At 38.3% G+C, this 27,075-nt stretch overlaps 2 protein-coding genes across 3 annotated transcripts in view; one reads left to right on the forward strand and one right to left on the reverse strand.

Moving 5' to 3' along the window:
• The window catches only part of LOC121319315 (sterile alpha motif domain-containing protein 10-like), a 38,457-nt gene extending 37,576 nt beyond the window's left edge, over window positions 1-881 (reverse strand). The window contains exon 1 of the mRNA XM_041256622.1: window positions 697-881. Coding sequence (XP_041112556.1) covers window positions 697-709 — 13 coding nt within the window. The 5' untranslated portion in view covers window positions 710-881. The remainder of the gene's footprint in view (window positions 1-696) is intronic.
• A 7,386-nt stretch (window positions 882-8,267) lies between these two features.
• LOC121319316 (pre-mRNA-processing factor 6) lies at window positions 8,268-27,075 on the forward strand. 2 transcript variants are annotated; one of them, XM_041256624.1, is made up of 22 exons: window positions 8,288-8,357; window positions 8,421-8,676; window positions 9,393-9,552; window positions 9,980-10,098; window positions 10,527-10,605; window positions 10,942-11,118; window positions 11,661-11,813; window positions 12,007-12,101; window positions 12,390-12,546; window positions 12,793-12,955; window positions 14,874-14,992; window positions 17,122-17,340; window positions 18,381-18,503; window positions 18,764-18,885; window positions 19,345-19,483; window positions 19,759-19,878; window positions 21,063-21,239; window positions 21,437-21,570; window positions 21,741-21,832; window positions 24,236-24,350; window positions 24,692-24,818; window positions 25,049-27,075. In XM_041256624.1, the coding sequence occupies exons 1-22, from the start codon at window positions 8,303-8,305 to the stop codon at window positions 25,199-25,201; spliced, it is 3,054 nt and encodes a 1,017-aa protein (XP_041112558.1). In that variant the 5' UTR covers window positions 8,288-8,302; the 3' UTR covers window positions 25,202-27,075. The 2 variants fall into 2 exon arrangements, with proteins under 2 accessions (XP_041112557.1, XP_041112558.1); XM_041256623.1 differs by having other exon boundaries at window positions 8,268-8,676.

A 27,075-nucleotide genomic window follows, 5' to 3' on the forward strand; every position in this document is an offset into this window, starting at 1 on the left:
TCAGCTCATCCAGACCACTGGAATATATTTGTGCAGACTGAACATTAAGTCAATATTTACAATTACAACAGATGCCAACCGTCCCTTTTTATGATGGCTGACTACCCTAATGTGGCGTTAACTGTACCCCACTGAAAATTAATTACAGTGGGGTGAAAAGGATGTCCATGAGTTTTTGTATTGGATTATTGTAGTGAATATGCAACACTATTTTTTTTCTCTCCAATTCTAAGTAAATGTTCTTCCGAAACTATATCAGTGCCCAATGCACAGTGCATATGATGAAAATCAAATAGTTCCATTATACATAGCAAAACTGCTATATTTGTATACGGTTTTTAAAAATTATTATTAAAAAACGACTTAAAAGGCATTAATAAAACTGCTGTCTTGCAACTTTTGTAATGAAATTACCTGTATCACACTTAAGCAACCATCGATTCTAAAACATCACGGCTACAGAATAAACTGGAAAAATTAACATCAACAAGAAACAAAATAATTTGTATTGATTGCCCGAGCTGTCTGAAAAAAAAAAAAAAAAAAATCCTAATTTACGTTAAACTACAACAACTCCTATAATAACACAACGATACAGTAAGATGCCTGGGAACAAAAGCGTGCTCCTCAATGAACGCAATAAACAACACGAGACAATCAAATATTACAGTAGCAGGAATTCCTCAGCGTGCTTACCATCCACAGCCATTGTAGGTCACAGTGTCTCCCAGAGTATTTGTTTAGAAAACGCCCATGCTGTTAATGGTTTGTTACGGTTTGTTAGTGTGAGAGCTGCTGATAATACACAGCACAGCTCAGCTCCCGGGTCTGTTCCGCTCTGACGGCTGTTTGACCACGACTGATAAAAATTATTCCAGCCAAACCAGCACTCGCTTTTGATTTTGGTACTGCCTTCAGGCAGCCGGAAACACACATATAAATAACTCCTCCCCAAGTACCTGCTTGTTCGTGGTCAGCAAGTGCACGTTCTCGTGCTACTGCTGCTATGCCTGTAACCAATATGCAGATATAAAGGTAATACTGCAATAGTAATACACGATAATCTGTCTTCAATGCAAATCAGACTTTGTGGAAATCTTGGATTAAGGGTGTATTCAAGGCACAAATTATTTTGAAGGAATTTTGAAAAATACAATATTATTTGTGTAGCCTGCCGACCCTGCTCCCAGAGTTAAATATAACTGGATGTGCTATGCATCTATTAAATGAAATTAAATATGTTTCAATTGATGTACTAAAGAAAGGTGACCACAGCACATGTCCCTAAAAAAAGGTCCCATGTGTATGTTCACTGTGTATCGGAAGAGAAGTAAAAGGGGGTCCTATTGTAAATGACTGCAGCAGCAGTTGTTCAGCCTTTATAGTCTCTGTTTGGATAAAAGCGTCTGCTAAATGACTAAATAGTAATAATAATAATAATAATAATAATAATAATAATAATAATAATAATAATAATAATAATAATAATAATAATAATGGCTGTCTAAACTGGACAGACGACAGACTAGTGGGCATTCAAACTGAAACCCTCAATGGATCTGGTCTGATTCTAGATGGTGGTGGATATGTCATAGCCTTGGAGTTTTGGACTGAGTGAGTTGGGTCCTAGTGTTCTCAACGCCGTTCTGAGTAGACAATGCGCCATATGGCCGTCAGCATTGGCACTGGTATAAATCGCTAAGCACACAGAATCTGCCTCCCGGCAATGCAGTGCATTTGGTCAGTAACGTACTGTGCATAACATGTTATTTTAATTCACAGTAAAAATCTATTTCATTTTTTTTAATCAAATGAACACGTTTACAATGTTGTGTCTACCAAAATAGTTTTCCAATAAAATGATGTTAATTGACTGTGAATATACCTCCCTTAAGTGGGGATTAACCTTACCCATTCACAGCATCTATATATTTTACTGTTCAGACCCCTATACAAGTTTACCATAGTAAAATCATAGGAAAGCACAATGAAAGCATGGCAAAGCATCTATGCATTGTAAAGCACAGACACATATGGTAAAGCATGTTAAAAAGACATGGCAAACTATGTCAAATGTATAGTATAACCATGAAAAAAAGCATGGGGGAGTTAGTGTGTTAATTTGCAGTGGTAAACCTGAATAAGGGAAAGCATGGTTAAAAGCCTGGTTGACACAAGTTAAGCACTGCACAAATGCAGGCAGGTTCAGTCCGTCTAATCTAAGACCCCACTAAAATGCTTTTGACATGAGGAACGTTACCATAGAAATGAGGATTATTCATGTATAGGTTAAGTCAGTGTTAAAGGTCTGGAGCAAAACTGGCACTGATATTCTACCTCCCTATTCTTTCCCATGGTACAGTGTGCCTGCTCTGTTGTACAATCAGACTTATTTCTAAGGGCTTTGAAATCCAGTTGCCATTCACTGGATTTCTTCTAGGATAACTTATTTCTGTGGCTATAAAAACAAGTAACCCCCTATAAAGAGAGTGCAAAAAAAAATCAAAGAAGCTTCTGATGTCTTCAATAACTGCAAACATGCCTTCAGCCTAGTGTCAACAGCAGCATATCTACAGAGCGGCATCCATTTGCCTTGAAGTTAGATTCCAGTAAGCCAAACCCCCGCTTTTGGTGTTTGATTGTACCACATATTTCTACTGATGCTGCCCTTTCTTTAATATAAAAAGCTGTTGTCAATCGTTCAAGTAATTAAGCATAAAGTGAAACCCTATTAAAAGAAATCGCACAGTAAGCGGGAAATAGTTTTATGTCCAATATTCAGTTTACCAGGACAAGTTTTCCAACAGCACTTTATTTTTCAGAAAGGCATCAATTAAAGTTAACAAACTCGAAATAAACAATTTAGTCTTCTAATTTGATTCTTTAGCAGATTTAAAGAAATGTTCTTACACCCTGTGTGCCCTTCTTGTTGTCAGTTAGATAGAAAGAAGTGTGTTTACTATTCCAATCACACATTAGACCCAGTTAGTCTTGTGCAAATGAGTTCATTTAATGAACCAAGATTTACTCCCATTTCAAATGCTGTTTATCTGCCACATTGATTTCAAAGAACATAGCATGGCCTGCTGTGTGGTTTATTTTGAGGGTAATGTTTGTCTCTGGACTGACATTATGGACTGAACATGTTCTTGATCTGAAGGATGCCAAATCATTTTAGACTTTTTGTTTTTTTCTGACTTACAGTTAACAGCTTAAAGCTGTTCTTGCATGTGAATCCAAAGAGTTTAAAATGAGCGTGCATTCATTTCTACCACAGTGGTACAGTAGCATTAGCAATGACTGCAGTTCCTATTCTGCCCAAACAGATCATTATCCTGAAATCCAAAGCCTTAAAGTTAATCTGTAGTGTATGTATTATTGCTACATGTTAAATAAATGAATGTGAAAAGAGTGCTGGCCTTTTACTGATTGCAAAAATGCATTGCATTGGGGACTCTGATGAATGCTAATGGAAAATGGAAATTGCAGGGCTAAGCTGAGACAAACAGGCAAAATAACAGCGGTGCCCAAGCCCTAAATAAAATACAAGTACTGCAGAACTGTTATTTATTTTTTATTATTGGTAATTAATTTAATAGTGTTTTTGTCACTACAAAAACACTACCCTAAAAATGAGAGCTTTGCATGCATACTGTACTTCTGTATTTTTTTTTAGCACTAGTTGTAAAAATAAATTAAAATTATATATATACTAAAACATTCATGCAAAGTTAATGTTTAATGCGTGAAAAATCAGCATTGACACATTTCTCTTCACGGGACTATTAATAGCTCCTCCACACTTTATCACTTTTAAAGGATATTAAAAGAAACTCATTTCAACACTGAATACACTGAAAAAGCCTTTCAGTCATACTGTCTGTTAAGTTGCCTTTAGCATTCCTAAAAAAAAAAAAAAAAAAAAAAAAAAACCTGTACTATTTTCAACTCTTCAGTTTTTGAAAACAAAAGGGCATCTCAAAACACTCTTGTTCTTGTAAGAGTCGTTTCCTATGTCTATGAAATGTATTCCGCTGCTTATCCACTTCACAGAAAGAATCAGCCTCGCTTCTGTTCTTAACAAGTCTTTGATTGAAAAGTGGTTTGCATGTGATGGAACAGATTAACATAGGGATTTCATATTTACAATCACTGCCCTTGCAATCCCACACAGCAGCTCTTAGGATCACAGCTGCTGGCTTTAAGCGTTCCATAGGAACACCCATTGGGTTCACAGCACCAACCAATATGCAGAGATGCATTCTCATTCAAACCTGCCAATTGAAAAAGGAATAGCAAGACATGCAACAGCAGTAAGATGTGAAAAGTTCATGGCGAGTTTAAAAAAAGTTTTTTTCAACGTCAATTGTTAAAATACTACAGAATCCTTTGTGTGAAGTTAAATTGATTTCCCTCTTGGATGACTATATACACAAAATATAATATGGGTAAGATTGTATTTTTGTTATGGTCAGTGCATATTAAAAACTGTTTTTTGGGTCAACGTTGTTAAATGCTAAAAGCTTCAGGAATATAAGTGGATCATACTAATGCATTTGTGCAATGTTAGTAATGTGTCAACAAAATGACAGAATAGTTTTTAGTGTTGATATGGAGGCTATGGGTTATGTTTATTGCATGTTCAATAAATACTATGTTAAAGAAACAAATAGCCAGTAATATGATACATATCGCATTGCACTTAGAAAAGTGTACAATAATCAAAATGTTATAATAGGTAATAATAGCATAGGTAAGAATTGTAAAGCCCAGAGAGGTATGGCAAGGCATATTAAAAACACTGCAAACCAAGGTAAATATATAGTATAACCACGGGAAACTCCACAAATACTGTGAAAAAGTATTGTGGTAAAGGTAGAGGTCTTTATAAAGGTAGGGGTCCACACATACAGACCTAACATGATATGATACATATATAACATGACTCTTGTGAATAATGTTGAAAAGCATATTTTTTAGCCAATATATTCTTAGAAACAGTTTTTAAATATAGAGACGTAGGGGATAAGTATAATAACACAAATACAGTAAGAAAAAAAATTAAAATCTTTTTTGAATTTTTCTTTGTGTCTGCTTCAGCAGTTTTTTTTCTATCACTTGACAATGTGAAAAAGAAATTGCCTCTGGGATAATGAAGGGCTGGGTGGGAGATGTTTAGAGGAAAAGCACATACAATATTATTCATTGCACAGTGGCACTGATAGATCTGACATTAATTGCCTAGCTCAGACCTTGACACCTCTTTCATGGGAAACATTGCTGTTTATTTGGCATTTCTGTTGACGAGCTTCTCTTGCGAGATCAATGCAAACTGTATTCAAGCCTCTTTGATGAATACTCTGCTCTTGGTGTCACATTTGTCTCCCTTCCAGGACTAAACTATGTTTGTCACTTCACAATCCCCATCTGCTACAGAGGAAGGATTCCATTTGGTGTTTTTTCTTTTCTAGAACAGAGAGGGTGTTAAAAACAGAGAACAGTTATCTAAGGTAGATTCGCATAGTAATTGAACACAATTTTCTTTCCTATCATGTGGTTTTGTTGCTAATGCGCATATTAAATAACATAACAAAAATGTCCAGATGCTTGAAACGTCAGTGTAATCAATGAAAACCCATGCTCTTTTATTTTTATTTTTTATTAGCTCAATAGAACATTACAGAAGATTTGTCCTGAAATATTTTTTAAACGCACCCCTCCCCCCTATCCAGCAACTGCAGCCCATATCAGGCACAATTGAATCAATGTGAACAAAATGGAATCACAAATTGACAGGGTGGAAGTTATATTCCTTTTTACCAGGATATATGGACCTGACTGACAACTTTCTGTTTCACTTTGTCCCAGTTTGATCTTTCATACTGTGCTGTGTATACATTAGCGTCATTGCCTTGACATCTGGGTCAATGCCTATGACACGGGTAGGAAACCTGGGCTCCTGGGCATTGCAGAGCTTTGTTCCAACCACTCCTTTCATAATTGAAATGACCCTGGTGTAGATGAATTAAACACTGTAGGGCCTGGATGGAAGTGTTGCAATGGAATGGACTGGAGGAGTAGGGGTTGCCTGGCCTTGGTCTCTGGACACTGAGTAGTGTATCTCTGTTGCAGAGAGCTGTAATTATTGTACTTATCAGTGCTAACATTTATAGAACCAGCAAAAACAATGAAACATACCCAAATTAAATAAACATTTGCAAAAGAAAAATAAACACAGTCAAAGAGATAAATGTGGTGTTGTCTAATTTTAAAAAATAGTAAATGACACTAGATTCCAAGAATCAAGATTAGTAGCTTTGTATTAAAGTAGCAGTGACTAGAAAGTATATTTATATATATATATATATATATATATATATATATATATATATATATATATATATATATATATATATATATATAGTCCATGCTATGAGAAATCTATTTTAATACAATCTATGTAAGCTGAGTGCGCGTTCCTTTTTACCTACAAAGGTTTAATGCTTAATTTCCTGTTGCCAAAAGGCTTACATGTGAACGTGGAGCAGCTACATTATTCCAGTCTCTGCTTTCCTCAGTAATGTCCTGGAGCACAAAAGGCACATTGACCAAAAAGGTGCAGTGCCCTGGGAGAGACTGAGGCAAATTGCAAAGGCTAAGTATTCTTGTGGAACACATCAAAGGGGACCACGAGATCTCTGGGTTAGCATTTCATTTCTTTTATAGGGTTTTATTTATTTTATGCTTCATCTGTCTTTCCCCCTCAGCACTGTTGTGCCTTCATTTCATTTCAAAGAAGCTGCCGAAGTATATTAATAGCAGGTTGTTTAGACAGCAGGGTTGATGGTAACACATTTCACGTAAATTAGTAAAAAAAAAAAAAAAAAAAAAAAAAAAAAAAACAAAAAAAAAAACTAACATACTCTTATAACTCATTTTAAGGTTTAGAGAGAAAAAATAAATAATAATTTTGACAGATGTTTCAATTCCCCGATTGAATTTTAGAACCGTTATAACCATTTCACAGTTTACAACAGCTTGCCATGTTTTTTTTGTTCTGTTTTTTAATACCCTTTGACATACCTCCCAGAGCTTCATTGTTAGCTATGCTTAGCCATGTTTTCACTATGCTTTAATACTATGTGAAACTTTTATAAGGGACTGATTTTGAGCAATGCAGTCATACCCAATCTTTTTTCAACACTACAGATAACACGTTAGCCTAATTCCTTTTTTTTCTGACATGCTTCAAACTCTAGAATAATGAACGTCTCGATGAGCAACCTCATTCTAAATGAAGTGTTTGTTTTGGTGTGGAATAATTGTAGCATAATCAATAGCAAATAAATGACGCATGACATAACTGAATAACATTTATATAAATAATTAAAGTAAACGCTCACTAGCGTGTGGGCATGACAACTCACCAAAGATTTAAACATATCTTAAATTGCATTCAGTTAACACATTCTTAATGAACAGACATTTGCAGTAGTGTGAGCTCCAGCAATCCTAATCCTAAATTATCGGTTGAATCAATTATCTCAAATAATTGTGAATCTGGACTAAAGGACGAGAACTAGATACCAGCACATCAAAAGTGAGAGAAATGGTTATGCCATTGGTCAAATATGGGTGAAACTTTAGCTCAGATAATTTTGGAGGCGTAGTAAATCGCTCCATATTTGAGTGCAGTTTGTTTTTGATTACTCTGCTGCCCTCTGGTGTTCATATTGCTTTCTGCATATATTACACCGAACATAATTCCATTTTTTGATTAAACTCATTGTTAAAAGTGATTTTTTTTTTTTTTTTTTTTTTTTTTACTTTTTCATGAGAACACATAGCTTTTATTTTCTTTCTTTCTTTATTTATCTTTAGGGGATGGGGTGGATTTCATTTTATTTAATTTGTTTCCATATACCAATCCAAAACTCTTGTTTCAGTATCATTAGCTAAATGAAGCTTGCGGACAGTTTCATAAAACGTTTGTAGGTAGCAAACTGCTAAATCCAGTTTAATTCAATTGAATAAGATAAACTGAAAAACAAAATAATAAAAAAAACCGTTACAAAACTAAACCGTTTTGTCCTGAAATCTAAAAAGTTGCGTTCCCACTGAGTGATAGGCTCACGGGTTATGAATTTAATTTCAACCCCCACCCGCCGCTGGGGGCGCTAACTCGATATTTATCTTGCTAAACGGAGACACCAAAACCGGATCTGAACCTCTCCAACGTGACGCATTACTGGGACCTAAAGACGAGCGTTTCCGGGAAGCTGCAGAAGAAACGACTGGAAAGATGGCCTCGAAATCAACAGGACCGCCTGGCGGAGGCAGAGGCGGTGGCGGTGGAGGCAGAGGCGGCGGTGGTGCCTCCGCCGGTGGAAGTGGAGGAGGCAGAGGCGGCGGCGGTGGAGGCAGAGGCGGCGGTGGTGCCTCCGCCGGTGGAAGTGGAGGAGGCAGAGGCGGCGGCGGTGGAGGCAGAGGCGGCGGTGGTGCCTCCGCCGGTGGAAGTGGAGGAGGTAGAGGCGGCGGCGGTGGTGGGGGTAGCTTAACTTCGAGCCTGTCCGCTGCTGGCGCGTCGACAGCCCTGACCGGCACGCTCAAGAAGAAGAAGAAGCCCTTTCTGGGCATGCCAGCCCCGCTAGGATATGTGCCTGGGCTCGGCAGAGGGTACGTGCATTTGCTTGGCTGCGGTAGCCCCTTTGCCTTCATTTTACATTGTACCTTTTTATAGCAGTAAAATCTTTTCTGGAGTCTAGCTAACCCAAACCGGTCGGTGTATGCAACTTCGTGTGGCAGATTTACTGTGTTTTTGTTTTGTTTCGATGCGTACTATGCATGTCGCTTGAGTGCCGTGGTACGTAAAGGAAACGTGTGGTGGGCGGGTTATCAGTAACAGAACTGTAACTACATTGGTATATTGTGTGTGATACACCGTTAAACAACCATTAGCAATACATCTGGGAGAGTGTACACCATCCTGTAAGTCTTCTGTATGACAGTGAATGCTGCAGGTGCCTGTTTTTACAATGTTCAATAACCTGTCACACTCTATAAAGATATATATAGTAAAAATCCAGAATCAACATTGCTCTACTGCACATCGCTGTTTTTAATTTGTCTTCAATAACAGTGTTATTGGTATTCTTTCTAATGCCCTGTAGCTGACTAACACAGAGTGATGACTCATTTATTAAGTAAAATTTAAGTAAAACAAATAGCTTATTTCTGGTTGGAAATACATGCAGTATAAACAGTCCAAAAAAAGAATATTGCTGTTATTGCTCAAGGGTTAAGCTTGATGCTGTGTTTTAGTACCAGGAATATTTGTGCAGCGATTTAGTAGTGGTGACCCATTTCCCCCCCCCCCCCTTTTTGTTTTCCAGTGCTACTGGTTTCACCACACGTTCTGATATCGGTCCTGCCCGAGATGCCAATGACCCGGTGGACGATCGCCATGCTCCTCCAGGGAAGAGGACCGTGGGGGATCAAATGAAGAAGGTGGAGGACGAAGAGGAGGATCTCAATGACACCAACTATGATGAGGTGTGGGACAGTGCATATCCATGGTGTCTTGAATTATGAAGGAGGCCAGAAATAAAAAAACAAAAAAACGCACGTAGCATAGATGGCTCACAATACATATTGTATCTTTTGCATCATGCACCAGAAGCAGTTTGTCACACATCTGCTGGGTGCCTCAGTATTTCAAACACATTAACCTTCTGCACCCTGGTACCTTTGCTGCTGGTCACATGGTCTGATTGTAGGTGGACCATTGGTCTACAGAACTAGGGGATGCAGCAAGCACTTCACATCCTTGAAGTGTCAGCATATTCTTAATTGAAGTATAAAATACAAGCAAAATATCTTCAAGGGGATCAATAACTATATAGTTAGTGCAAAGAGAATGAAGTTGATCTAAAAAGTCTTTGGGTTTGCACTCCTTTTTAAACTTTTTTTAAAAATGCAGTTTAACGGATACGCTGGTAGCTTGTTTTCAAGCGGCCCGTATGAGAAAGATGACGAAGAGGCAGATGCTATTTATTCAGCGCTTGATAGGAGAATGGATGAAAGGAGAAAAGAAAGAAGGTAAGTGCTGACTTTCAATAAGAAGTCGTCCTTGACGAGGAAAATAAATGCGTTCAATAAATACAAGAAATCACTGGCTGTAGTACAGTTTATGACAATTTCATCCATCTATTGAAAAAGATCATACAGGATAAATTAAATGAGTGAGCTACTGCATACTGCAAGGTCTCTCCTTCCCCAATAATATTTTTTAAAAGTCCACGTGTAGTTCATGTGTGTCATAGTTGGGGTCCGACAGGGTCTTTGTTGTCAGAAAGCACTTTATATACAAAACAATAAAATAAAATTTAAATTAAGTTGTGCGTTCTTGACTTGGTTTTTAAAATGGGAACTACTATGTCAAAAGATTCAGGTAACACTGCTTTGTGTTTACCTTTTAAATACATGTTTTTGTGGGGTTTTTTTTGTTTTTTTTCATCCTTGTCCAGGGAACTGAGAGAAAAGGAGGAAATCGAGAAGTACCGTATGGAGCGTCCCAAAATTCAACAGCAGTTTTCCGATCTGAAGGCATGTAGTTCAAAAATTGCACGCTTTGCTGGGCTGTGCTTATAAACACTAAACTGAATGCTTAAAATATTGTGCACTGTTTATTTTGTGTAAGTGCTGCATCTGTCTTTTGCAGGACATCTTTAGGAATTAAATCTATAGGGGTGTTAATAGTTTTGAATTCAAACATTGGAATATTGCCTTTATATGTTGTACACATTGTCTTGCACACAAATACGTGTTGCATTCACATATTACAATAGTGATGGAGGTTTTTTGGTGGTGTTACCGGTAAGATTTCGGTTAATACTGAGAGGATTGCTCATAAAAGTTAATTTTGTAATGTTTCTAATGTAGAGGAAGCTGGCAGAGGTCACCGAGGAAGAGTGGCTCAGTATTCCTGAAGTTGGTGATGCCCGAAACAAGCGGCAGAGGAACCCACGGCATGAAAAACTGACTCCTGTACCAGACAGCTTCTTCGCCAAACACTTGCAGTCTGGAGAAAAAAACACATCTGTAGATCCGAGGCAAGCGGTTAGTATTCAGATCTGTATCTTTTGCAGGGATGGAAATAAAGCTCCCATAACATAGCAGTTTGATTTGTTCCTGGTTTTGCTGTGAGTTTAATAAGACACACCTGAGCTTATTACCTATGCACAGTGTCTAATAAGGCACATTTTAAGACCTGGAATGGGTGAAACTGCTGTGCAATAGGAGATGTGTTTCCATCCCTGCTTTAGCTATATACATAGCAAAGCCTACTCACCCCCAGGATGGCATAATGCCCTTGGTGGAACAGAGCCAGCGTTGACCACTTGAATGTATTGGAACACCAGGTAAAATGCTTCTATTTTGCTATAGTCTGTGTATTAACAGCTTAAAATCCTCCAGTAGATGTCAGTGTTTCACATAGTATTTTGGTAAGTGTTGCAAAGCTCTGACTCCAGCATGAAATGTTAAAGATTAGAGGTCAGAAAATATTTACAACATTTAAGTCTGATTTTGGGTGCTACTGAGTTTTAAAGCTGCACGTTCTGGTTCCCGGGAGTTATGCTTGTCTGTCTGTTTAATCGTAGCAATTTGATAGTTTGAACGCTTTCCCTGGTGGTTTGAATTCTCCTTTTCCGGGGGGAATGACCCCTGGACTGATGACCCCAGGGACAGGGGAGCTGGACATGAGGAAGATCGGCCAGGCCAGGAACACCTTGATGGACATGCGGCTCAGTCAGGTGAGTGACTCCTCTTAATTACCTTCTGGGTGCTTATTTGAAACTGTCCAGTTTAACGAATGAACATTGAATTAGTAAAGTTCAACAACAAAAGGGAAACCAGTGCTAGACACTTGCTCGTGTGGCTTAAAATTTCAAGCATTTGTTCGCTTGTGCTTCGCTTGGTCAAATTGTTAGTCGTTTTTTTCTACAGGTGTCTGATTCTGTGAGCGGGCAGACAGTTGTGGACCCCAAGGGTTACTTGACCGATCTTAACTCCATGATCCCAACTCATGGAGGGGATATAAAGTAAGCTGACAATCAGTTTTTCGCTTCTTAAAATAAATTCTGTACATTTTGAAAATGAACTAAAAATGGAAAATCTGAATTATATTTAGTTATGATTATCAGGGTTGGGGTCAATTCCTTTTTTTTAAGTTCCAATTTGAGGATTTAGAATTAGAATTGACCCCAGCCTATTATTATTATTATAAATCGCATTGGAAATTGGCCAAACTGCACAAGATGACATCTTATGTAATTGTTATTATTATTATTATTATTATTATTATTATTATTATTTACCTTTTAATCCAGTGATATTAAGAAGGCCAGATTGCTGCTGAAGTCTGTGCGTGAAACTAACCCACACCACCCCCCTGCCTGGATTGCCTCGGCCCGACTGGAGGAGGTCACAGGCAAACTGCAGGTCGCCAGGAACCTCATTATGAAGGGCACAGAGATGTGCCCAAAGGTGAGGGCTAGAAACAGAACTCTACAGGACATTCGTTCTGCAGGCTCTGGCGTTACTATGTCATAAATATGAGACAGCCTCCAGGCTTCAGGGTATGTGTATGTATAAGTACCTTTAAACACGTGATATTTTAATTTATTCAATGAATGTGCTTGATAAGGGTAGATGGTGTAGATGGGTAGATGGTTTTATAAACATTTACAATAAACCCATACAATGGGAAACGTAAATGCACATGTGTTTCAGAGTGAAGACGTGTGGCTGGAAGCAGCCCGGTTGCAGCCCGGGGACACGGCGAAGGCTGTGGTGGCCCAGGCTGTCCGGCACCTGCCTCAGTCTGTCCGGATTTACATCCGAGCAGCCGAGCTTGAGACAGACGTCCGGGCCAAGAAACGCGTCCTCCGGAAAGGTGAGAGCCAACCAGAGTCGCTTCGTTTGCATGCACGCTAACCATTCACTGCCCTGGGTGTGTTCCCATACCTCTTTAATGACTGTTTTCTTGATATCAAAAATATTGGACACTGGGCAGCAAAGGGTTGATTTGCTATCTATAATATACCCTACTGCAAGTAAATATTTCAGCCTTCTAAACTGCTTGCTAGGCATTCTATGCTTCATAAAGTATTAGTGAATTGATGTGTACTCTAGCATTCTTCAAAGTATGTACTGTGTCCATGGTCATGTTTTTATGTATTTAAGAATAAGTGTCCATGGTTACAAAGACGATTTAAACAAGGTCTCCGTAAATAAGTTCTTAAGACAGTAAAAACAGTTTATATTGGAACTTTCACTGTAACGTGTGCATGTTCATTACATTGGACTAGATCCCTAGTATTTAGTTATACACAGCCATATGTGAGACTTCATTCTTAAATTGAGTGAAACTTTCTGCTTGTGAAAGTGTTGGCAATCAATCAAACCCGTTTTATCAACTGTGTCAACAACTGAGAACATATAAGTGATTTGCAGGCAAGTTTGGGATTGAGACTTTAGCTTAAATAGTCTTGATGTCATAGCTGGTTATATGAGAAGTTGTTTAGAATAAGCAGTTTATTAAGGTTTAATATTTCAAAATTGCAGCTGGGAGATGCTTCCTGACAAGCTGCTGCTTTTTTTTGTTTTTTGGGCAAAAAAACCCCAAAACCTGATAATTTGAATTTCTTGGCTGGGAATAAAGTAAAGCTGAAAAACTACCAATCTGATAAAACTGAGTTATAGTTAATCTTTAGTCTCATCTGTGAGCTTCTGGTATTTTTTGCTTCCCTTGGCCCAGTATGTTTCCATATAAGTTTCAAGAAGCATACTTTGATGACATAGATTAATGGCTTGCTTCCTCTTTTACAAAGCTTTCATTTCTGCTGTTGCTGGCGATCTGTGCCTACTTGCTTTAAGCATTTATTACATTTACTTTTTTTCTTTGCACAGCATTTTGCAAGAAAAGACAGACATTTAATTGGCAGTTTATTATAATTTATTTTTCTACTGGGGGGGTGGGTTTGGGAGAGGAATGTGAGACTGGATCAGCCTCCCTTTGGGGGCATGATACACTGGTTACTCTAGATAAACTGTTTGCGGTTGCATTAAGAGGTTTTAAACGGGTGAGCAGATGCACACACGCAAACACGTACACACCCCGGATGTGGATTGTATCAAAAATAATTTGGAAGAAATTATTATTGTTATTTATTCGATCGGCACATTGTTTGAGAGCAAGCACGTTAATAGAGTGCAGTAGTCGTGTTCTAGAAAAGCAGCCTTTTCCTGCCTGTTTACTGTAAAAAGAACAACCATCTGCATTGGAAAATGCAGACATTTCTTGTCACCCAGTGTGGTTTTGCAGTTCCTGGCACTACTTCTATAAGACTTAATATCATTCCTCAGAAAAGTAATTGATGCCTTATGAGAACAGCTTTTCTTTCAACATTTTTAATCATTTATGCAAGTGGAAGTGAGAACCCGTATTTCTTAATGGAATCTGTTCACAGGCACAGTTGTGTTTGATGCGCTCAATAGCAAGAGATTAAAAGGAGGACCAGGTATTAAAGCTCACTCGCATGGGCTCAGGTGTCTCATTCCTACACCCTGTACCTGCAATGTGCTGCATGGCACTGTCTCTTTGATGGCATACAGTATTTCATTGGAATATTCAGTGCCTTTCTTTACACTCTAGGGAATCTTCTTAGTACTATGCCTGATGCAGCTGCCAACAGAAAGCTGTTGTGAATGAGTTGTGGACTCTGTTGTCTTGCAATCCTGTAAATATTTTACAGCCAATGTAAATAAGAACTTTTAAACTGAAAACATGATTGTGTGTTGTCTCACTGCAGCCCTCGAGAATGTTTCCAAGTCGGTGCTTCTCTGGAAAGCGGCTGTTGAACTGGAGGAGCCCGAAGATGCCAGGATTATGCTCAGCAGGGCTGTAGAGTGCTGCCCAACCAGTGTTGAGGTAACTATACTGATGACAAGTGACTTTCTGTCATACCTCAGACTTACTCTGAAGACCTTGGTATTGGACTTTTACAGAAATATCACAAATTATACTTTAAAAAGAATAGGACTATAGACTAGATGGTTGGTGAATCTTGGTTGCCAGTTCTGTCTCTGTGCAATACAACAAATACAATAGAGAAATACATTAAAAATATATGGATATTCACCAAACAGTATCCACAACTCCAAAACAACAAGGTTCAGACCAATAACTGATTCATTCAAAGAAATGTTTGAGCAAGAAAATAAAATAAAAAAATCTTTTAAATTTGCTTTTTACACATATGTACAGTGCCTACAGAAAGTCTACACTCCCTTTCAAATTTTCACCTTCTGTTGTCTTATAGCCTGGAATTAAAATGCGCATATATATATATATATATAATTATATATATATATAATATTTTTAAAAATTTTTTTTAAAAAAAAAAAAATAAAAAAAAAAAAAAAACAAAAAAAAAAAAAAAAAAAAAAAAAAAAAAAAAAAATTTATCTACACATCCTACCCCAAACTTCCAAGTGAAAAAAATATTTTAGAAATATGTAGAAAATTAATTAAATAAAAACTGAAATAGCAAGTCTGGCCTGTATGGTAGGGTGTCAAGAAGGAAGCCATTACTCAAGAAAGCCCATCTTGAATCCCATTTTGAATTAGGCAAAACAAAAAAAAAAAAAAACTCGGGAGATTCAGTAGCCATATGGCAAAAAGTTTTGTGGTCTGATGAAACTAAAATGGAATGGCGCAAACCCAACACAGCGCATCACCCAAAGAACACCATCCCTACTGTGAAGCATAGTGGTGGCAGTATCATGTTATGGGATGTTTCTTATCGGCGGGACTGGGGCACTTGTCAGGATAGAAGGGAAAATGAATGGAACAAAGTACAGAGAAGTTCTTGAGGAAAACCTGCTGCCCTCTGCAAGAAAGCTGAAACTGGGATGGAAGTTCACGTTTCAGCATGACAACAACCCAAAGCACACAGCCATAGTTACAATGGAGTGGCTAAGGAACAAAAAGGTAAATGTCCTTGAGTGGCCCAGTCAGAGCCCCGACCTAAATCCAATCGAAAATTTGTGGCATTACTTGAAGATTGCTGTCCATCAACACTCCCCAAGGAACTTGACAGAGCTTGAACAGTTTTGTAAAGAAGCATATTCAAATATTGCCAAATCTAGGTGTGCAAAGTTGGTAAAGACCTATTCGTACAGAATCATAGCTGTAATTATTGTGAAAGGTGCTTCCACCAAGTATAAACTCAGGGGGGATGGAGACTTATCCAACTATGATCTTTTGACTTTTGTATTTTTAATATATATAATTTTTTTCTCAATAAAAACTTTTTTCACTCTTAATAGTGTGGAGTATGGTGTGTAGATAAGTGGGAAAAAATCCTCATTTAAATGCATGAAACTTTGAGGGACTGACACAACAAAATGTGAAAAAAGTTTAAGGCGGTGTAGACTTTCTATATGCACTGTGTGTGTGTGTGTGTGTGTGTGTGTGTGTGTGTGTATATATATATATATATATATATATATATATATATATATATATATATATATATATATATATATGAGTATCTTCAGAATATATATAGTCAGTAATGTCTTACATATTAGTCAGAATATATTACCACTCAGTAATGTCTCTCATGGACAGGTGTCTGTATTATCTGTAAACAACCTGTTATCGCTACTTCTGAGTGCAACCGTTGTTCCTGTCGCAAACAAAGCACTCTTCAGCATGATTAGAATTCAAAGTCATATCTCTTAATTACTTTACTGTCATTTTGCTAGACAGTACAAGGAATTAATGACCTTTTAAAGGTCTCACCTCAGCCATGCACTTTGTCACTGTGTTAGACAGCGTTTTGTTTTTCCAGTCACCAAATCACAGGAGAGTGGAATTATCCCAGTATATTTGTTTGCATTTATAAAACAAAAAAATCCATGTCTTGTGCCTTTCAGGGCAATTAGAAACATGTTTGTCTTGTTTATGCCAAGTGGAGTTCTCTGTACTTGTGTTCACAGTGGCCTCCTTTATTGCTTCATTTAACCCAGTTTTTTTTCTTGTTTGCTCTTTAGCTTTGGTTGGCCCTCGCCAGACTAGAGACCTATGAGAACGCCAGGAGAGTGTTGAACAAAGCTCGTGAAAACATTCCCACTGACCGTCACATCTGGATCACTGCCGCCAAGCTGGAGGAAGCCAATGGCAACACTCAGATGGTGGAGAAGATCATTGACAGAGCGATCACCTCTCTCCGGGCCAATGGAGTCGAAATCAACAGGGAGCAGTGGATTCAGGTGAAGGCTCTTTGGAGGTCTACAACCATAAGCGGCATCTTGCACACAAGCACTCATATTTGTGGCAATAAACAAAGACAGTAAACTAAGACCGTTGTAACTGTTTCTGAACAATTTAATCCCAGTTGTGGGTTGTCTTTTCGCAGTTTGGTTCTGGCGGTGCAATATAATGTCTTTCATATTAAGAGATGCTCTATACATACCCATATTGGCTTACTATAAGTCACAAAAATGATCATACTCAGCAACTGCTTTAAAAAAAAAAAAAAAAAAAAAAAAGAAAAAAGCGGCTTTTTTTTTTTTTACTTTAATGTGTTCTATGCACATGGGTGACAGCTGTACATGTTAAGACGTGCTGGTACAAGAAAAACATCTGGAAATGGGATATAGTTGTCATTTATAAAATGAATGAGTGACACTCACTCTTGCTTATAAAAAAAAAAAAAAGGAGCAGGGTTTTATGATTTCAGGTAGTTTCTGATAAACATGCCAGCACTAATGAACAGTTTTTACTCTGGGTTATTTATCATAAGGCCAATTATTGTAGCAGTTTTTATTTTCTTTTCTTTCCCTTCGAGACGTTCCCTCTAAAACTGCCAGGCACCCATGAGAATATTAGGACTTGGCTGGCCTGTGCACAGGCCACTTGGCATTTGTTACACCATTAAGAACAAGACGTGGAAGAATGCAAAGTTGCCTTTTAATTAAATACATATTTTTTCTTGCTGTGAGGACGCCTCTAAATATATGTGACACTTTGCATTTTTTGATCTGGCGCCTGTTTAGATATTAGAAGTTAGTGTTACAGTTTAATGTCATGGGACACTAAAATGAGAAGAGAGCATTTAGAGGACAGGAGTTTTAACAGAACAAACTAATATAACACCTTTTCATGCTTGAGAGTCCAAAACACTAACTAGGTAAGCCACCAGGTTTCAGAATTTTGGTCAGCTTGATGTGAGTTACTGTTCTATTTCTTGTATGTGTATTTTTTACATTTGAAATGTATTTAAGCACAACACCATGCTGTTGATTTTCAGGATGCAGAGGAGTGCGATAAGGCTGGCAGCGTGGCAACTTGTCAGGCTGTCATCAGAGCAGTGATCGGCATCGGGATTGAAGAGGAGGACTGTAAGCACACCTGGATGGAAGACGCAGAAAGTGTATGCATTCTTGTTTTGCATGCAGTCAAACATTGCCAGGAATTACCTGCATAATTAAAAAAACAAAACATGTTGCCTTTATTTAATATATACTTTGGCAAATCCATTTTAAATGATATTAGTAGTATTGTATAATCCTGCCAGGCAAATCCAAATTATTTTCAGACATCGGTTGCCAGTAGTTGTAAACTGACTGACAGTTGGTGATAACATTCTTGATCAGTATGTTCATTCTCTTACTGCTTTTACTCCCTCCCCAGTGCATTTCCCATGGTGCCCTGGAGTGCGCACGAGCCATTTATGCCCACGCTCTGCAGGTCTTCCCCAGCAAAAAGAGTGTGTGGCTGAGAGCAGCATACTTTGAGAAGAACCATGGAACCAGGTACTCTTGAGTTACAATGGTCTGACTAAAGACCACACCTAGTAGAAGTATTGACTTATGTTGATAATGGGTAGCAGCACAGGATCTTATTAATTTGTAGTGAACACCAAGTTCAATGTATGCTGTTTGGTTTCTACATTCAGTTGTTGGCATTGGCCATTGGCTCACCATTGGATGTGGTTACATTTTTAATGGGAGTTTAATCCATTTGACTTATGTGCAACTGCTGCAGCTAAGCAATAGGCTAATTGTCAGCCCTCCCAACATTTACACTCAACAGTAATAAAGCATGTGTTAATCTCTTTGACCTTCATCGAAATTCTATAAAAGCATCAATTAACAACAACAGCTGTCTTCAGTTGTCTGTAGATATTGTGTGAATATAGTGATAACACCGGGTAAATGGTTTTATAGCGTCTGGTTTATTGTGAGGGTAACTGTCTAGCTGTTTTGTTGCAGGGAGTCTTTGGAGGCATTGTTACAGAGGGCTGTGGCTCACTGCCCGAAGGCTGAGGTCCTGTGGCTGATGGGTGCAAAGTCGAAGTGGCAAGCAGGTGATGTCCCTGCAGCCAGAAGCATTTTGGCACTGGCTTTTCAGGTATGGTTGATGAATGCACCATGCATATTTGGACAAAAAAATCTGCTGCAGATAGTTTTCTATTTTTAGTTAAGTAGCTCTCACCAAGACCCACTTTGAGAACCCATTGACCTCCAAGGGGGGGTCCTTTTAATATAATAATTAAATGTAAATCGACGTAGCCATTTATTTAGTGCCGACAGTTTTGTAAAGCCTGTTTAATGACTCCTGCATGTTTGTTGTAATTGCACCATACCTTTGATGTCAGTGGCAGTACAATGCATGTTCTCTTTTAGGCAAATCCGAACAGCGAGGAAATTTGGTTGGCTGCTGTGAAGCTTGAGTCTGAAAACAATGAATATGAAAGAGCAAGAAGGCTTTTGGCAAAAGCCAGGAGCAGCGCCCCCACTGCAAGGGTAAGCAAACCAGCCAGGGTGTTGATCACTCTGCAGAGAGCTCGCCTGTTCCAGATGTGTATTTGGGTTTCATGAAGATTAATTGCTACATGTACTTTTGATAACCTTTTAATTTAAGAAAAGAACGTACCGTACTTAATGTAAACTTGGCAATTGAATTATAAAATCATTCATCTCCATTTTATACAACCTTTTGGTTTGCCCTGAGGCAACTTCTAAGAACATCTAAGCTGAAAGGCATTCTCAGAGCAGTTGCTGAAACGGAAGTCTCTTGTGAAAGGGGTTTGACCTCACGGCGAACTACAGTGAGTGCACAGCCTGCGCTTGAGAGGAAGTTGAAGTTTTGATTTTTGTGTAGGGTTAAGACAACTTTTAAATCTTTGAATAAACAAAAATGTATGGTGTATGGACACCTATGGAGCAGTGCAACAGCCAGGTCTCTAGAGAAGTGACATAATGCACAGTATTCAGCATATTATGTATTAAATGCATAAGTGTGATTTGCCGATTTTTAAAAATAAAAAAATATATATATTTCTCTATCCATCCACTTCAGCGCTGGGTATACAGCTGTGTTTACTTAAGTTAATGGTGCATCGAGGCTTGTAAACCTGATACTTCCCAGAGAGGGAAAGCATTTCGCACTGTTCCTTTCATACCTTGGCTTATCTCCAGGGTTCCAGCACTGTCTTCTGCATCGGTGGCTAAAACTGCCTCTGTTGCCTGCAGTGTAAGTGAAACCTGTACAACGGGAAAGCATGGATTACTGAACGCAGTGAAATTGAAATGGCTTGTAATCCTGTTGCAGTTTCACGCTTCAGGGGTTTACAGTATGAAATTAACAATCACTTGGTTTACATGTTGGTAAGATTCCTTTTCAAGTGCTAATGTTTTAGATGGGAAATTCATGTTATTGTAATGCTGTATTACAAGTGTGTTGGACATACTGATTCGTGTCTGTAATTTCGTACTTGACTAAGCGTTTCTCTTCATCCTTGAAACGCTGATTGCAGCCTATGTACCCCAACATCTGTGCACTGTCCTTTTTGTGTTTTGCGTGTCTTTGGAAATCCTTGCCCTTATCCCTGACTGCTGCTTGTAAACGCAGTGCTCTTAAACTGTTTTATGTACAGGGCACTCTTTGTATCGTCTCTGATGCCTCTCTGTGGCTGGTGTGTTTCCAGGTGTTTATGAAGTCTGTGAAGCTAGAGTGGGTGTTGGGAAATATCGCTGCAGCCCAGGAGCTTTGCTGTGAGGCTTTGAAACATTATGAAGACTTCCCTAAGCTGTGGATGATGAAGGGGCAGATCGAGGAGCAGACTGAAAACATGGACAAGGCTCGAGAGGCTTACAACCAGGGGGTAAGGGTCTCACTCAACAGGAAATCTACTCCTTTTGCACCAACTGCACCATGCAATCCAGACTGTACCTAATCTATAGTCTTGTATAGTTCCGTTCTCTGTACAATTAGCACCGTTCATACTTGCACTGAATGTGTAAAATGCATTTTTATTGGCCAAATCATATTTTAACTCTTGGTTCCTTATTGCTGTTCCAGTTGAAGAAATGCCCGCAGTCCATGCCTCTGTGGCTGCTGCTGTCCAGCCTGGAAGAGAAAGCCGGGCAGCTTACCAGAGCCAGAGCCATCCTGGAGAAATCCCGTCTGAAAAACCCCCAGAACCCAGAGCTCTGGTTTGTGGCTGTGTTTTACTATTGTTTCAGTGACAAGTCTTTTAAATCTGCCTATTATGAATCCCACTTGGTGGGAATTTCAATTATTTATTTATTTGTATCAAGACAAATGTATTTTGATTGCCTATCATGTTATTGCTGTTCTGGATTAACTGTCATTACTGTTTCAGGCTGGAGTCTGTAAGGCTGGAGTACAGAGCCGGTCTCAAGAACATTGCGAACACACTGATGGCTAAGGCACTCCAAGAATGTCCCAACTCTGGTAAGCACCGTTTACATTAAGCAGAGGTTAACTGCATAGGCAGGGGAGCAAAATGTCATACAAATGTATCTGGGGTGCCATAAATTCCTCCATGAATTCCTCTAAGTCTGCTGCAGATTATGATCTTTGCGTTGTCTCTTTCATTTCAATAAATGCAAAATATCTTGCAAACTAATTGGCCTGAAGAGACAAATAGGTCACACTGTGCAGGGCAGAAGTGCCTGCTATGGTTCAATTGAAGCAGGATGAAAACAAGCTAAAGCAATGCAGCTCTGCTGTACCTTCCTCATCTAGAAGAAGCAACGACCAGAGGTTTACCCCCATGTAACCAAAATCTAAACCTGAATACATCCCGTTTTAAAGAGGACCATGACAATGTTTAGTTGAACCCTTTAGAATATTTGAATATATAGCAGCTCCCTAAAGTTCTGTATAGGGTGATGTGCTGTAGGTGCAGACAGTCCGTTTTCTGGCTAGAATTGCACTTCATGCATGGTTTGTACTATAGTGCTGTACCCTCCGAGGTGTTTTCCAAAGATTACAGCAGTAAAAATGACATCTTTTTAAAAGCTTATTAGCTTGTTTCACCTTTTGATTGAGGTAAAACACATGCTGGTTAAATGCATAGCCTGCAGATTAACTTCTGTATGAGGAGAATGTAGTTGGTGTGTAAAGTCTGTATATGAATGATGTAAACTGTTAAGTATGACTAGTGTACTATATGACTGATTCACATAGATTACTGTTTTGTAAGTGTAAATGCCAGTGTGTTTCTTTTTAAATGTAGAAGCTGCATGAAAATAGTTGTTTAATAGTCTGTTGCCCAGGTGTTATGAGAAATGGACAGCAAGCTGATTCATGCCTTGGAAAGTAGTAACGGAATTTCAGGCTTGGCATCACATGGTTCATTGAGATTGTTAAATTGGTATAGAGTTGAGTTGTGTACAGTTGGGAAATGTTGCGGCTTAACAGTGCTTCATGTGTAGTCTGCCGTGGCAAAAACTTTAAGAGAAAGTTTTAACACAAGTGAGTAAGATGTATCTTTCAGATATTAAACATGTGGGTTAAATCTAGGGTGTTCTTTTAATTTATTTTTATTTTAACTGGAATGTTTTCACCAAGAACCTTCATAGTTTCACAGTGTTCCTAAAAGGGGCGAATTTAAATCATCATTTGATTTTAAATGTCAAATCATGCCAAAAACAAGCCTTCCAAGTTCGCGCCAACTGAGATTCTCTGTGCCAATGTATGAAGCAGGCTTGATTTTATAATACGTTTTCTACTAGCATTTTAATTGTTTGTTTTAACTATTGTATGCTGTCTGACTCAATTAGCTATACAAACATTTTGAACGGTTATTCAAGCAAATTGGTTTTCTAAAAGAATATGAATAAATGCAATGCTTTGTCCAGAAAGTCAAACTTTTCATGATTTGAGGGCCTGGCATGGAAATGAAAACTTGCCATAGGCCAAGAACAGGCTGTTGAGCTCCTCTTGAACTCAGGCTACAGGACCAGCACACCAGGTGTGAGCTTGTAATCGCTGGCAGGCTGTATTTCCTGTAATCCCCAAGCTGTTTATGCTAACGTTCTCACCAACCCGTAAAGATTGTGCTTCTGAGTAAGGTGTTAGCCAGGTCTGTGAGGAGCATGTTTTATTATTTGTGTGTTGTTATAATGGTTCACTAACTGGTGGACAAAGTGATAAGCAGCATTGTATAAACATGCTCCCAATTAGCAGTTCCATATGGGTGTCAATCAGTTACACAGATACAAATATTGATGTTGATGATTTAAAAAAGTGTTTCAAAGTGATGTTTTTAAATGTTGGATGTATTCATATGCAAAACTATTTAGTGTTAAAAGGGATTTTAGCTTGGACCTGCGTTCATGCATGCTGGGGTTCAGGACCATAGAAATCTGTGGTTTAGGATTTAAGAATAAAATAAATAAAAAAAATTATGCCATCATAGCACTTGGAGTGCCACCGAACTCCCTGATAATTCCACTAACACTAATCCTGAGCTTTCTGCACACAGAGTAAAGAAAAATGAAAAACTCATTTTTTCTACAAAACTCGCAATGGTTTGAATTAATGATGCTAGAAAAAGGCGGAGTTAGTGGTTTGTAAAATTCTTCCGTGGTTAGATCATTGTGAGTGTCTGCTTTTGCTGGAATTTATAAAAATATGTAAACTTGTCAGAGGATGCCTACAATTGAAGAGGCAACTGGTCTGGTAGGGGGTGTTAGCTGCTGTTCTGTAGGCTTGGCCTTTTCCATACTTTTCACCTGTCTTTGTGAGGATCCAAAAAGCTTGCACAGTGGTGTGTTGGAAATGGGGAAAAAGGGTAAGGTGTGTGTGTAACCACTAACCTGTTTTTTTTTTTTTTTTTTTTTTTTTTAGGAATACTTTGGGCTGAAGCAGTTTTTCTTGAAGCTAGACCGCAAAGAAAGACCAAGAGTGTCGACGCTTTAAAGAAATGCGAACATGATCCCCATGTCTTACTGGCAGTTGCAAAGTATGTGAATGATTGAGCAGTGTACTTAAAAAAATGTCTGTATAGTAAGTTGATGTAAATAGATTACACTAGGATTTACTGAAATTAGCGGGTGTAAGCATGATTGTGTTCTCAACAAACCAAGTCAATTTAATGACACATTATAACACGCTGCGTTGTGTAGCAAAAACCTGAAATGAACCTCTGTTTATACCGACAACTTGCATGCTTTTTCACCAGTTTGTTATAATTTGAAAATGCACGTGCAAGTCAGTGGGATCTGCTGTTTCTTTTACATGCGCATGTTGAATCGATTAGCTGCCCAGAAATGATAATGAGGATGATTTTGATTTCTCTTGCAGGTTGTTCTGGAGTGAACGAAAGATAACCAAAGCCAGAGAGTGGTTTCACAGGACAGTTAAAATTGAGCCTGATTTGGGAGATGCCTGGGCTTTCTTCTACAAGTTTGAATTGCAACATGGAACTGAGGTATGGGGTCTTTTACCGGGAACAGGAGCAGCACAAAAACTGTGCTTACTGGCATGTACCCAAAATGCAGTGCAGTCTGTATGCGTGATGAAAACTAAAATCATTGTTTAATATTAATATACAGGGGGTAGTCAAACACTGCAGGAGATGGCTAAGTCAGCAGTGTCTAGTATTTTTAAACGGACATGTGGACTGTGAATTGTGATGTGTGCGTGGTCCTGTCTCTACAGGAGCAGCAGGGGGAGGTGATGAAGCGCTGTGAGAACGTCGAGCCGCGGCACGGGGAGCTGTGGTGTGAGCAGTCCAAGCACATCCTCAACTGGCAGAAGAAGATCGGAGAGATCCTCGTCCTCGTTGCTGCAAAAATCAAGAACACGTTCTGAACGGCACACTAAACATAAATTATTTTTCTACTTTATTTACCCTTGCACAGCTAAGATAGAACACGCTCAGGCTTTAAAGGTAATGTCTGTTGTGTGTGGGTTTTTTTTTTTATAGTGCAAACCATGATTCCATGTCAAACCCCCCCCCCCCAAATATTCTCCTGGCAATTCATTTTAGATTTAAAAAAAAAAAAAAAAAAAAAAAAGTATGTGCCTTTTTTTTTATGTTTAATCCATAACATTTCTATTTCTGCTTTAGATTTAAGGTCAGTTCACTTACTGGTGGCCATGAACAGAAATGTGATTTTAAAAAGGACACACATTTTTAGGTTTGTTCTGTATAGTTAAGATTCTTGTAAAATTAAAATATACAAATTCATTGCTACAGTATTCGTAAAGAATTTGTACATTCTTAATTGTGTCCTGTACGAGAGTATCTTTTTACATAAAGAAGCTTGTTGCTTATTACATTTTTGTTTGTTTTTTTTTTATATGTATTGCTAACCTGTAAGTTTCAATTGTGTCCAACTTAATTGTAAATGTTAACAAACTTGGCTGTCAACACATTCTGCTTATGTGGCTATAGGAAAAAGGGTATTAATCTGAAGAAGCCCAGTGGAGTGTAAAATTGGACATTGTTTCTGGACACTGCAGCTTTAAGATCAGAAAGTGCTTACTGGTATAAAATAATACATACCATTAATGTACAGGTAAAGTTTGTTTTTTCTCATATGTACATAAACACAATATTTACAAACTGCAGCTCATCAAACTATTGTCTGAGAGTTGGTTCACTTTTCCATAAAAATAATAATGACAAATAATAAATAAATACCTGCCTTCAATTATTTTCTGGGCAGAATTTCTTAGTGTTTCGCATGTTTGTCTTCAAACTGATCTCAAATGCCAAAAGATATAAATTCCTTGATGTTTTACAAGGATGTGAAAGAAGAGGTGTTTGTTGGCGGACAAGGGGTAAGAGCCTCCTGTTAAATTAAATGAGAAATTGGGACCTATAATGTAAAGGAGGTTGGTGTGCCATGTTGCCTTAGGCTAGGATGGTCCAAGATTAGTGCTCATCAGGGTTTGTGAAACCTACCATTAATCCTGTCAGCATCCCAAAGGCTTGAGCTCTGTCTCTCCATTGCATAAAATGAATCGTTTTAGAAATGTAAAAATTCCACCGTTTGGATTAGATGTCTTGCTCAATGTCTGGAGCCATTTTCTCTGTTTGAAGACTGCGAGGAAGACTTTGTTGCATGTTTGTCATAAAAGTAATTAAGTTTCTTTCAGTATTTCTAAAATGAGTACTAATGATGGTTTAACAGTTAAAGATGATGCAGTGGTGGTGTGTCAACCTGATTAAGATTTTCTTCTGCTCTCTAAAGCAGTTTAAAATAACAAGGTGGAGGTAAGATCTTCCTCCAGAAGATTCAACCACAAAAATGTTCTGTAGAATTCCAATATTTAAAAAGAACTGTGCCATGTGCATTTTGGTTGAACAGCATAGCTGGACCCATCAAACCTAACTGGGTAGTTTGTCAGGATTGCAAAGTATGGTATTTGTAAAGAATTGCACATGTGGTCATAAAGTGTTACAAGACTTTAATAAAGCATGTATTAAGTTGTTATGAATACTTTTGTATCAAATGCAAAGGAAGCATTAAAAAGGCAATGTAATTTTATGATGCTGTTTAAAATGTCTATTAGATCTCACAGAATGTGACTTCGTTCTGGTTTTCAAGTTGAAGGAAAATAGTTTGGACAGGATAATTTCTCAGGGATAACTTGCCAAACTTGTCTTGGTGGAGCATGTATATCTTGGTGATTCACTTGAAGTGGCTAAACACTGCAATAAAACGTGCTGTGCCAGA

The sequence above is a fragment of the Polyodon spathula genome, chromosome 8, assembly GCF_017654505.1.
Source record: "Polyodon spathula isolate WHYD16114869_AA chromosome 8, ASM1765450v1, whole genome shotgun sequence".
NCBI lineage: Eukaryota > Metazoa > Chordata > Actinopteri > Acipenseriformes > Polyodontidae > Polyodon > Polyodon spathula.